Consider the following 12,229-nt stretch of genomic DNA (forward strand, 5'->3'; position numbering starts at 1 on the left):
GTATTGAGAGGCTTTTTTGTTTATGTGTAGACAGATGAGACTTCAGGCCACAGTGGTCATGTTTTGGAAGTGACCTGTGTAATGAAGGGGGAGTGGTCAGCTCTCTAGCTGAGCAGTTTAGTTCAGTCCAGAACAAGTTGGGAAGTTCAGCAGTGGATTGTGTGAACAGGTTCTCTCTCTTTCTGCCCTTTTAACTTCAACCTGTAAGCACCTGTTCCATTTCTTATATTGTTTTTCAAGAGTGTTTGCTTATTGGGATTGTTGTGTATATTCAGAACAGCATAATTAGGTCTAGTTTGGATGGACTGAGTTCTGTAGGGGTTCTTTATTCTGTTCTTTGTATTTCATTGTGAAATTTTGTGAATAAATTTCTGTCTGTTTTAAAATCTAGGAGTCAACCTAGCTCACTTACTCCAAGTAATTTTCACTGTACACTTACTGAAACAAATTGCAAAGTTATGGTCTGGGTTGCTTTCTCAGGAATGTTTTGAGTGTTATGGACTAGGCCAGACCAAGACAAAGGGGGTAGGGACCATATAAAGAATGCTACATTCACTTGAAAGCTAAAATAAGTTACCTTTTTAAAAAATGATCTATTTATGTCCTTTAGCTGTTTTTATTTCTACACACTTAATTTAGTCATGACAACTTAACTTGATTAGTCATTGTATTTACTGCATCAAAACAAAAAAGCTCAACTATTCTATGTTTCTAGTCTTTTACATGCTAATTATGCTTTTACTTACAAAAAAGCTTTCAAAGTAATTGCCTTCAGCAGTTCAATATGAATATTAAACATACTCTACACAAACAGAAAATCAGTTGTTTTAATTTTTCTTTTATGAGCAAGCCAAAAACTTATAGTTTCAAACAGGTAGCACTTAAAAGTATAAAACCTTGTAGTGTACTTTGTATGCTTTTGGCAGCTAATTCTACATTCACATTGTAGTCAGAAAAAATAAAATAAGAGCATTTTCTGTGATCAAACATCATACTATAAAACCTAATAATGCAAAGTATAAACTCTATAAATTTCCAACAATACATCTTGATATAAAACAAATCTGATTAAAGAATATATATGAACATTAACCTTAATGAGGTGCTAATGCAGTCTCGAGAGTTGTTTTACCAAATCGGTCAATTATTTTAAGAAAAAAATGCTAATTATACAGAAATTATGCTTTTTCAGTGAATTTCACAAGTAAAAGCCCAAAACTAGGGGTGGGGAGCCTGCAGCCTTAAGGCCTCATGCGGCCTTCTAGGCCATTGTGTGTGGCCTTTTGAATGAATACAAATTTTACAGAACAAATCTTTTACATTTTATTAATTTTTTTTTACCTTTATTATTTTTATTTTAATCTTAAAATGAATCTATTTAAAATACCAGACAGTAAAAGAAAATTCAATGAAATAATCCTCACAAACTAACCGCCACAATTAAACAATTGGTAAGTCATAAGGGCTATTTCGACACCTGCTATGTTCATGATTTAGTTATAATGCAACTCTAGAAGTACATAGTAGTTAGATTTTTACAAAATAATGTGAATTTTGAAGAATGTATAATTGAAGTTTCTTGGATGCGGCCTTATTAGATTACAACTAACATAATGCGGCCTTCCAACATGAAAAGGTTCCCCACCTCTGCCCAAAACCCTTGGCTAGAATTACGTTAACATCCACCTAATAACACCTGTGATAGGGTTAGGGTTAGAATAAAATATCACAATTAACATTAAATTGTAATTGTTTCTCTCCATGGATGCTGCCTGACCTGCTGAATACTTCCAGCACTTTCTACCTTTATTCAAGATTTTCAGCAACCCTGTTCCTTTAGACAAATGCAAGAGGACTGCAAATATCTTTTGTAATAACTCAGCAATTTCAAAGGCACAGTTAAATTGAATTTATATATCAGGGATGCAGCCTATTTTTCAGTGTAACTGCCAGTGATGTCTGATTGTGCCTTCTTCCATTGCCTACTGACATTGCACATTCAGTGTCAATGTATTGTATATTTTTAAAAATATTATTTGTATGCACTGTGTGTGTTTTAAAGAACTAGCTTCAACTAATAGTCACGTATTTTACTGTTGTATAAAGTTAAATGCACTTTTTGAAGATTACTTGTGATTAAAAGGCAACTCGTAACTTGCTACTTTTATCATTTCACAGCACGCGCACTGACAGTTCCAATACAATACTCAATAACTATGAAGCAACTGCGCAAGAGTACAGGACACCTGTTCCACAATGTGTGTATCATACTTCTGTAACAGGAAGTATTCAGGAAACTGCTGCTTTCTTCTTTCAGTTGAATGAAAGAATTAAGCTGATAAACATCAAAAATTGTGATTTATAAAGGTGCATAACAGCATGTGTGGTTGACTGAAAAACAGGCGAGTTACCTTTTGCAACTCACAGCTTGTACATAGTACGAGTTATTTACTCAATATTATTCAGTAACGTACTTATTCTGAAACCAACTAGTCACATCTTCATGTAAGCAAGGTTCCACTTACTTGGCTTTCAGTGTCTCTTCCTGACAGTTCCACTCTGGGTCATCTTCAAGCTGCAACTCCCGTAGCACACGGCCTGGTTTGTAGGCTGCATTAATCAATAGAGTAAGAACCTATTTTAAAGGCAACAAAAAGTACAAAGATCAATTCTAATGCTAATGATCTTAAAATTAAAATCAAATTATCAAGGGTTTACACATTTTGTCTGAATATTTCAAGTATATGAGAAATTGATTATTTGAAATTCTTTTATGCATCTGGTGACAATGCTAAAAGATTGGCTTTCTACAAGACACTTTAATGAGGCTTCTCTTAGCAGGTCATATCCTAAGTCCTGCTTGATGTTAATAGTCTAGAAGGCTATAAGTCAGGAACAGCAACTTGTACTAGTTCAGAACTCTTCTCAACATTCATTTGGATGAGTTCAGAATATCAAATAATAAATTAAATTGAAATAATTAAGTTGAAAAGACAGACTGTATTAGTTTAAATAGATTTGCAACATACAGAATTACATCCACAGTAAATTATGACCTTAGTGCACTCATGGTTTTTCATGTTTCAGGAGTGTCTTTGAATTTTTTTTTAAAATCAAACGTGGTTGCTCCTGTAAATAATGTTGCACAAAGTTCCAAAGTGTGACATATTTGCCAAATGGAGATTCTTCCTTAATTTTCTTTTTGTGCATGCTGTTTATAAAATTGAAACCAACAATAGCATGTTTTGTAATATTAGTTTATACTATCGACAAGAAGGAATTAAAAAACATTATGATTTTTTAAATAGTTGCATCGCAAGGCAATTAATTCATTCATTTTTGACCAATCTTTGGTGACTGACTAATGACTCAAATACCCAGGAGTAAAATTACTAATTTTGAATTACAATCAATTTAATAGAGTTTCAGACCCAAAGTTCAATGAATTTCGTTGCCAGTTCAAAAGAACAGCAATTCTCTTGCTCCCTCTCAAGGCTGAATTTTCAAATGTCTGTGGGATCAAAACAAACTGCGGGTGTGATTTGAAAACTGCAGACCTGGAGGTTGTTTTGCAATCATGATGCCTCTGAGATTGTGCCAAATTCTCAAGGAGCAGGTGGAGAGAGGGAACACAAAACCTGCTTGTCACCATATTACTGGGCCAATACACCATGAGTTATGATAGAGACCATTCACCCCATCAAATTCATGTTTGATTTCTGTAGAGTAATCCAGTCAATCCCATTAATATGGTCTATTCACACAGTCTTGAAAATTCATTTAAGGTGCTAAACAAGCATCTGAAAAGGTACAGTTTGGAACACGAGTTTCAATTTTTATTTTGGTGAACCTGAATAATCTGGTGCATGTTATTGGTCAGCTGTTGGGTTAATTGCAGGAAGGTTTGAAATGTAATTTTTGTGTGTTAAAAATGGAAATTTGATGGGCCACTGGCATCAGGTCCAGTGCTATAATTTGAATTTGTTCGAATAGCCACTTTCCTTTGCTTCCACTTCCTGGCCTTGTTATGAGTTGCCTGCTCTATTCAGCAAGGTAGCAGTAACCTCCATCACGGTAGCTCTCTGCCTTAGGTACTGATGGCAGGCAGGCAGCTCCTCCCTCCTGAAAGCTCCTGGGTGTTTCTATTTGAATGATGGGCTCACCTCCTGGCTAATTAGATCACTTGCATTTAAAAATTACATAGCAAGAGGTCATGGCTGAACAAAGGGGTTGGAACCTGGATTCCTTCCAGGTGGCAGATTCCTTCTCATGCATGCTTTCCTTTTTTATTCCTCTTCATTCTATCTATACTACTCGGGCTTTAATTGTAATTCATGCTCTTTTGTTGCCAAGCGTACTAATTTACTACAGTTAACATTAGAGTTATTACACGTGTTTAATTTGGAGGGTGGAATTTCAATTTGTCATGAAGTTCTAAATTTGGAACCAATGGGCATTTTGGCTTTCTCTAGAAAATATTAGCCCTCAATTTTGAGTATTCCTGTTAGTTAAGTAACTGGTTTTCATGTTTCGATCCAGCCTACCTCCTTCAGAACAAGCACACATTTTCCAGGTCCAACTGATTGAGGAAGTTCTGCTATTCGTCCTTTGTTGAGATATGGACCTGAGAAACAGCGATGATTGAAATATATTTTGGAACAGCAGTACTTGCCATTGGTAGTACCTACATAAAGAAAGAAAATAAACTTTTCCATGATTTGGGTTTTGTTATGATTAGCTATATTAAAATTGAAGAGACCTAACCATAACACAAACCTGTAATGTTAGACAAAGGAAGTAAACAATAAAATAAATGAAAGCTAGTGTTTACAATCTAAATAAAGATATACTTATCTTTGTTTGAAAACGTGCAGATATACAACTGATCAACAGAGAAAAGCAAAGAAAAACAAAGTCCTGATTTTGATCTGGGAGGGGAATATGACTGAGTGTAGAGAACAGGTGCAGCAAACTGTCTTGGGCTCAAACTAATGTGGCCCAAACAACATCAATTCCCAGGTCTCTTCAGAGGGGAGATTTAATTTACTGTCTGAAACTGGCAGACTGGCAGCTGGCGAGCAGGCAGAAGCTCTTCCTGCTTCACAACGTGCCTGAGAAGGTAAAAAAAATTGACTTGCTTCAGCCTCTTCCACTCAACCCCTCTTTAGTGGCTGTATATGAAAACCATAACTGACTCTCCTATGCAAGTCCTCTATTAGAGGACAGTCAAGCACAGTGACAACATTTCGCATCAGAGAGCAGCGGGAGCTGGGCGGACATGAAGGCAGAGTGCAAAGCCAGTTGGGAAGGTAAGTGATTGTTATTTGAGAACTTACCTTGACGCCAACGGTCTTTTCGCATCAGAGAGCGGCGGGAGCTGGGCGGAAGTGAAGGCAGAGCGCAAAGCCAGTTGGGAAGGTAAGTGATTGTTATTTGAGTGGGTGTGTTCTAGACCCCAGGTCCTACAAAGTAGGGCGTCCCTCCCTCCCACCTCCTCTAACCTAAATTAAAGGTCCACAGACTTGCCCCAAAAAGAGGGTCCAAGGAAGTTCCTGTGGATTCAAGAGTGAGGCTTTAGCTCAGGACTCCTTGACAAGGAGGTTGAGTGAAGTGATTATGCCACAGTTGAAGAGGGTGAAGACATGACTGCCAAGCTGGTTCAGTGCGCTACGTGCTTGATGTGGGAGGTCAACGACTCTGGTGTGTCTGGCTCGTATAAGTGTGGAAAGTGTGTGCACGTTCAGCTACTGACAGAGCATATTGCAGCACAGATGAAAGAACTCGAGGACCTTAGGCTCATCCTTAGAGAGAACGAGATCTTTCTGGACAAGACCTTCAGCGAGGTTATTACACCAATCGTACCAGAAGAGAGCAGAAGAGAACAGACGATGAGGAAGGCAGAAAGGAGACAGGTGCAAGAGACCCCGGGGAAAGTACCTGTCAGGAACAAGTTGAATCTTTTGGAAACAGTAGAGACAGATGACACTGCCAGTCCACGAGGCGGCCAGGTCTGTCAATCAAAAGTTGGCGTGGAGACAGAGCGGAAGAATCGGACATCGCACAGAGCCGTAGTAATAGGGGACTCCATAGTGAGAGGAACTGACCGGGGTTTTTGTGGCAGCAGACGGGACTTAAGGATGGTGTGTTGCCTTCCTGGTGCCAAGGTTAAAGACATCACTGACAGAGTGCAGGAAATCCTCAAGGACGAAGGTGGAGAGCCAGAGGTGGTGATACATGTCAGCACAAATGATGTCGGGAAGAAGAGGAGGAACATACTACAGCGGGACTTCGGAGAACTAGGAAAAAGGCTGAAAAGCAGGACGTCCAGGGTGGTTATCTCCGGTTTGCTTCCAGTTCCTGGGGCTGGTGAGGCCAGAATCAGGGAGATAATGGACTTGAACGTGTGGCTGGGGAACTGGTGCAGGAAGCAAGGATTTAAATTCTTGGATCATTGGGGTATATTTTGTAGTAAGCATAAATTCTACAAGAGAGACGGTTTGCACCTTAATAGGTTAGGGACCAGCATTCTGGCAGGCAGGCTTGCTCCTGCAACACAGCTACGTTTAAACTAAGTAGAGGGGGGAAGGGGACAAACTGGATGTTTAAGAAGGAAATTGGAGGGAAAGTTAGAACAAGGGAATTCAAGAAAGACAACTGTATCAATGAGGCAGAAAACTCAGAAAGGGATCATGCTGTAAGGTTGAGTGAAATAGGAGTTGATGGGAAGGGTGAGGGCAATAACAAATTAAAAATACTATACATGAATGCACGAAGCATTAGAAATAAGATGGAGGAGCTTGAGGCTCTTTTGGAAATTGGCAGATATGATATTGTGGGGATAACTGAGACGTGGCTTCAAGTGGACAGGGCCTGGGAAATGAATATTCAAGGCTACACGTGCTATTGTAAGGACAGACTGGCCAAAGTTCAATGGTGCAAAACCTTAGCAGGGATGACAGTGGAGGAACAATGACAGATATTTCCGAGTATAATGCAGAAGTTGCAGGATCAGTTCATTCCAAAAAGGAAGAAAGATCCTAGGAGGAGGCATGGGTGGCCATGGCTGACGAGGGAATTAAGAAACATATAAAGTTATAAGAGAAAAAGTATAACATAGCAAAGATAAGTGGGAAAACGGAGGACTGGGAAGCTTTTAAAGAACAACAGAGGATTACTAAGAAGGAAATACGCAGAGAAAAAATGAGGTACGAAGGTAAACTGGCCAATAATATAAAGGAGGAGAGTAAAAGTTTTTTTTAGGTATGTAAAAGGCAAAAAAATGGTTAAGACTAAAATTGGGCACTTGAAGACAGAAACAGGGTGAATATATTGCGAGGAACAAAGAAATGGCAGAAGAATTGAATTGGTATTTCAGATCTGTGTTCACTGGGGAAGACACAAGCAATCTCCCTGAGGTAACAGTGGCTGAAGGACCTGAACTTAAGGGAATTTATATTTGCCAGGAATTGGTGTTGGAGAGACTGTTAGGTCTGAAAGTTGATAAGTCCCCGGGGCCTGATGGTCTACATCCCAGGGTACTGAAGGAGGTGGCTCGAGAAATCGTGGATGCGTTGGGTGATTATTTGGAGTCTATTTGGAGATGCTGGAGTCTATTATAAAGGATGAAATTACGACATCTGGATAGTAGTAATAGGATAGGTCAGAGTCAGCATGGATTTATGAAGGGGAAATCATGCTTGACTAATCTTCTGGAATTTTTTGAGGATGTAACTCTGAAGATGGACGAGGGAGATCCAGTCGATGTAGTGTACTTGGACTTTCAGAAAGCTTTTGATAAAGTCCCACTTAGGAGGTTAGTGAGCAAAATTAGGGCGCATGGTATTGGGGGCAAAGTACTAACTTGGATTGAAAGTTGATTGGCTGACAGGAAACAAAGAGTAGTGATAAACGGCTCCATTTCGGAATAGCAGGCAGTGACCAGTGGGGTACCGCAGGGATCAGTACTGGGACCGCAGCTTTTTACAATATATGTTAATGATATAGAAGATGGTATTAGCAATAACATTAGCAAATTTGCTGATGATACTAAGCTGGGTGGCAGGGTGAAATGTGATGAGGATGTTAGGAGATTACAGGGTGACCTGGACAAGTTAGGTGAGTGGTCAGATGCATGGCAGATGCAGTTTAATGTGGATAAATGTATGCTTATCCACTTTGGTGGCAAGAACAGGAAGGCAGATTACTACCTAAATGGAATCAATTTAGGTAAAGGGGCAGTACAAAGAGATCTGGATGTTCTTGTCAGTCAATGAAGGTAAGCATGCAGGTACAGCAGGTACTGAAGAAGGCTTTCATAACAAGAGGGATAGAGTATAGAAGCAAAGAAGTTCTTCTGCAGCTGTACAGGGCCCTGGTGAGACCACACCTGGAGTACTGTGTGCAGTTCAGGTCTCCAAATTTGAGGAAAGACATTCTGGCTATTCAGAGAGTGCAGCGTAGGTTCACGAGGTCAATTTCTGGAATGGCGGGATTACTTTACACTGAGAGACTGGAGCAATTGGGCTTGTATTCCCTTGAGTTTAGAAGACTGAGAGGGGACCTGATTGAGACATAAGATTATTAAAGGATTGGACACTCTGGAAGCAGGAAACATGTTTCCGCTGATGGGTGAGTGCCGAACCAGAGGACACAGCTTAGAAATACGGGGTAGACCATTTAGGACAGAGATGAGGAGAAACTTCTTCACCCAGAGAGTGGTGGCTGTGTGGAATGCTCTGCCCCAGAGGGCAGTGGAGGCCCAGTCTCTGGATTAATTTAAGAAAAAGTTGGATAGAGCTCTCAAGGATTGTGGAATCAAGGGTTATGGAGATAAGGCAGGAACAGGATACTGATTAAGGATGATCAGCCATGATCATATTGAATGGTGGTGCAGGCGCGAAGGGCAGAATGGCCTACTCCTGCACCTATTGTCTAACAACAGAGCCCAACCTGCAGATTTGAAGGACCTGGAAGTACCAAAGGGTGCCTGTCTCACACTTAGGAGGATCATGTAAACATCTTAGGCAGTGGAATTATTGCTGGTGAGAACAATGCATTATTTTTATTGCCTGTCCTCTGACTTACAATTGGTAACTGGGTCAGGATTGCACAATCAGTTTGACGAGCAGCACAGCTAGGGACATATAAATACTCAAGAGTTAATACTGGAGGTAGTCTCAATCTAACCTTCCTAGCAAGCAATTCATCATAGAAGATCATCATAGAATCCCTACAGCATGGAAACAGAACTTTTGGCCCAATAAGTCCACACTGACCCTCTGGCGAGTCACTCACCCAGACCCATTCGCCTATTACTCTACATTTGTTTTTATCTCTAACTAATACACCTACCTGAACATTAAGGCAATTTAGTATGGCCAATCCACCTAACCTGCACATCTTTGGACTGTGGGAGGAAACTGGAGAACCTGGAGGAAACCCACGCAGACACACAGAGAATGAACAAACTCCACACAGACAGACAATCACCTGAGGCTGGAATCGAAGCCGAGTCCCTGGTGCTGTGAGGCAGCAGTGCTAACCACTGAGCCACCATGCCGCCCAATTAAAGGGATGAAATTGGCAATTTAACCCATGGAAAAGAATTCAAGGATAAGAAATGGTTTTTTAACTCACTGAACTTACATTATAGTACACCAATTATCCCAGCCTAGCATAATTGCATTTAAGATGACCTGATAAGATAATATTTTTCAGTCTTTTTCACTAAGTTCACATTTACTTTTAACAAACTTGTATTCGTATTTGATTTTCCTACCAACTGCTTTACTTTGAAATTTCTGGGGTTGCCTTATTATAGTCAACTTTTTTATCTCTAGATTGTTGAACATGAACTTTCCTAATTTGTCCTCAGTTGTAAGCTTACAGCATTGGTGTGGATATTTTATTTTGACTGTTGAGGTGTAATTGAGACCTGCCCTATCTGCTAGGAATGAGATCAGGCAGGATGTAAAACTGATGTTTGACCTGAAACTGCCCAGTTCCCACTGGACAAGTTAGATTAAAATTAGTCCTTTAATCACTCCAACCAACTTCGATTCTTATGCAATCAGACCACTGGATGTTATTTATTCAAATCCTTTAATTAGTAACTTACCAGCTTCTGTTGTTATCGGGCAAGACTCCTGAGGGACGGGTTCCACAGGTATGGCATGAAGTCTGTCATTAAAAACAAAACAAGTAAAGTTCAGAACTGCAAGTTTGGAAGTATTGCTACAGCCCAAGAATAAAACAAGTTATACTGTTTATTAGCTCAGACTAGATATTGTGCGGTGACTTACTGAGCATATTGATCCAACGCAATCAGTTTCCCACTGGGTGGGTTAGCCTAAAATTACAATATATTCCTCAACCAAATGATATCTAAAGATGTTGTGTTTGTTCCAAAAATTTAGTAAAAGCTTAAAATTCAAATCTAACATAAAATCTATAAATGTGGCATGTCAGAATCCAAAATGTACAACATATTGCAATCATGAAACTACCCAAACTCAACTCAGACTTTTACTCAAACTATCCAAAAACTAATCACTCTTTCACAAAACTTTACATACAGCTTATTCTTAACTGAGTTGCTATACACAGAGTGAATTGTTACACTGGCAAATTCTGCCAGTCTGAATCAAATAGTAATTGTTTTTGATTAATTCAATAAACTGAGTTATTTCTTGGTATTGAACAGTCATCTTTATATTTCCAAATTGAAGTTCATTAGAGATTTTTCAGACAAATGGTTGCCTTAGGGATAGTGTGGTGTTGCACAGCTTCATGGCCTTCTCAAATAATTGTCGGGGAGGCATAAAACAGCTTCCTTATTATATCATGAGGACATCAGAAAGCAAGACTCCTCAGCAGTTTATTATTTTTGGTAGTTGTTTTCATTACAGATCTACGAGTATACCTCCTGCAATTTCTTTTAATCCAGGGATTTGGAGGATTATTATGTTGAAAATTTATACAGATTTACATCAGTTAGGACTTCCAAAAAAACTGCCTTTAAACCCTGATTTTTCAAACAATCTTTTTCTTAAGATTGTCTTTCTAAATTTTAACACATATGCATTCTAAAAAGAACTGGGACATTTGGTGCTGCTCATATAGCTAGACTGGGCAGTAAAAAAAAAAAGAGTCCTCTATTCTTCACTACAGTGCTACTGCTTTCTATAGTCTTTAGCCTTTCTATTTTGTAGTGTTTTCTTTTACCTCAGTAAATCAATTTCTTTTCTCCTCCCATGAGCCAAAGCATCTCTCTAATATTCACCTAATTTACATGTGAACCTAAACGAGGATTACCACTGGTAATTTGAAACATCAGTCTAACTTAATGCACGTCTCACCTGATGTACACATTTTCCAAACTTGTTCTCAAAAGGCCATAAGATATTAGAGTAGAAACAGGCCATTCAGCTTGAGTCTGCTTGACCATTCAAATCTGGTAGTCCTCAACTCTACTTTCCTGCCTTTTCCCCCAGATCCCTCGATTCCCTTATTGATTTGAAATCTGTCTCTCACCCTTCACTATACTTAATCGCCCAGCCTTAAAAGCTTTATGCGGTGAAGAATTCCACAGATTCACTACCCTCAGAGAAGAAATTCTTAATCTCTGTTTTAAACGTGCAAGCCCTTATTCGGAAAGTATGCCCTCTGATTCTCTACTCTCCCACAAGGAGAAACAACCTTTTTAGGGTGAAAGTGAGTACTGCAGATGCTGGAGATTAGAATCAAGAGTGTGGTGCAGGAAAAGCACAGCAAGTCAGGCAACATCAGAGGAGCAGGAAAAGCAACGTTTTGGGCAAAAGCCTTTTATCAGGAATGAGGCTGGGAGCCTCGGGCGTAGGGAGATAAATAGGAGGAGGATGGGGTTGGAGGGAAGGTAGCTGAGAGTGCAACAGGTGTATGGAGGTGGGTGTAATGGTGATAGGTCAGAGGGGAGGGTGGTGCAGATAGGTGGGAAGAAAGATGGACAGATGGGACAGGTTATGAGGACGGTGCTGAGTTGGAAGGTTGGAGCTGGGATGGGGGGGGGAAACGGGAAGAAGAAATGAGGAAACTGGTGAAATCCACATTGATGCCGTGGGGTTTGAGGGTCCAGAGGCGGAAGATGAGATGTTCTTCCTCCAGCTGTCGGGTGGTACGGGAGCGGCGATAGAAGCGGTCCAGGACCTAACCAATCTTTCTGTCATCAGAAAACCTGGCTATAGTATATTCA

The 12,229-nt window shown here is 39.8% G+C and overlaps 1 protein-coding gene across 5 annotated transcripts in view; it reads right to left on the reverse strand.

Moving 5' to 3' along the window:
- The window catches only part of sfmbt2 (Scm like with four mbt domains 2), a 221,350-nt gene that overhangs the window by 36,843 nt on the left and 172,278 nt on the right, over positions 1 to 12,229 (reverse strand). For all 5 annotated transcript variants that reach the window (XM_043714123.2, XM_043714122.2, XM_087999352.1 and 2 more), the window contains 3 exons: positions 10,118 to 10,179; positions 4,545 to 4,684; positions 2,526 to 2,635 (listed from right to left, as the gene is read on the reverse strand). In XM_043714123.2, the coding sequence (XP_043570058.2) occupies positions 2,526 to 2,635; positions 4,545 to 4,684; positions 10,118 to 10,179 (312 nt within the window). The remainder of the gene's footprint in view (positions 1 to 2,525; positions 2,636 to 4,544; positions 4,685 to 10,117; positions 10,180 to 12,229) is intronic.

This window comes from Chiloscyllium plagiosum, unplaced genomic scaffold, assembly GCF_037043375.1.
Source record: "Chiloscyllium plagiosum isolate Xiang-an unplaced genomic scaffold, Cpla_swu_hap1 HiC_scaffold_23, whole genome shotgun sequence".
In the NCBI taxonomy this organism is placed as follows: Eukaryota; Metazoa; Chordata; class Chondrichthyes; order Orectolobiformes; family Hemiscylliidae; genus Chiloscyllium; species Chiloscyllium plagiosum.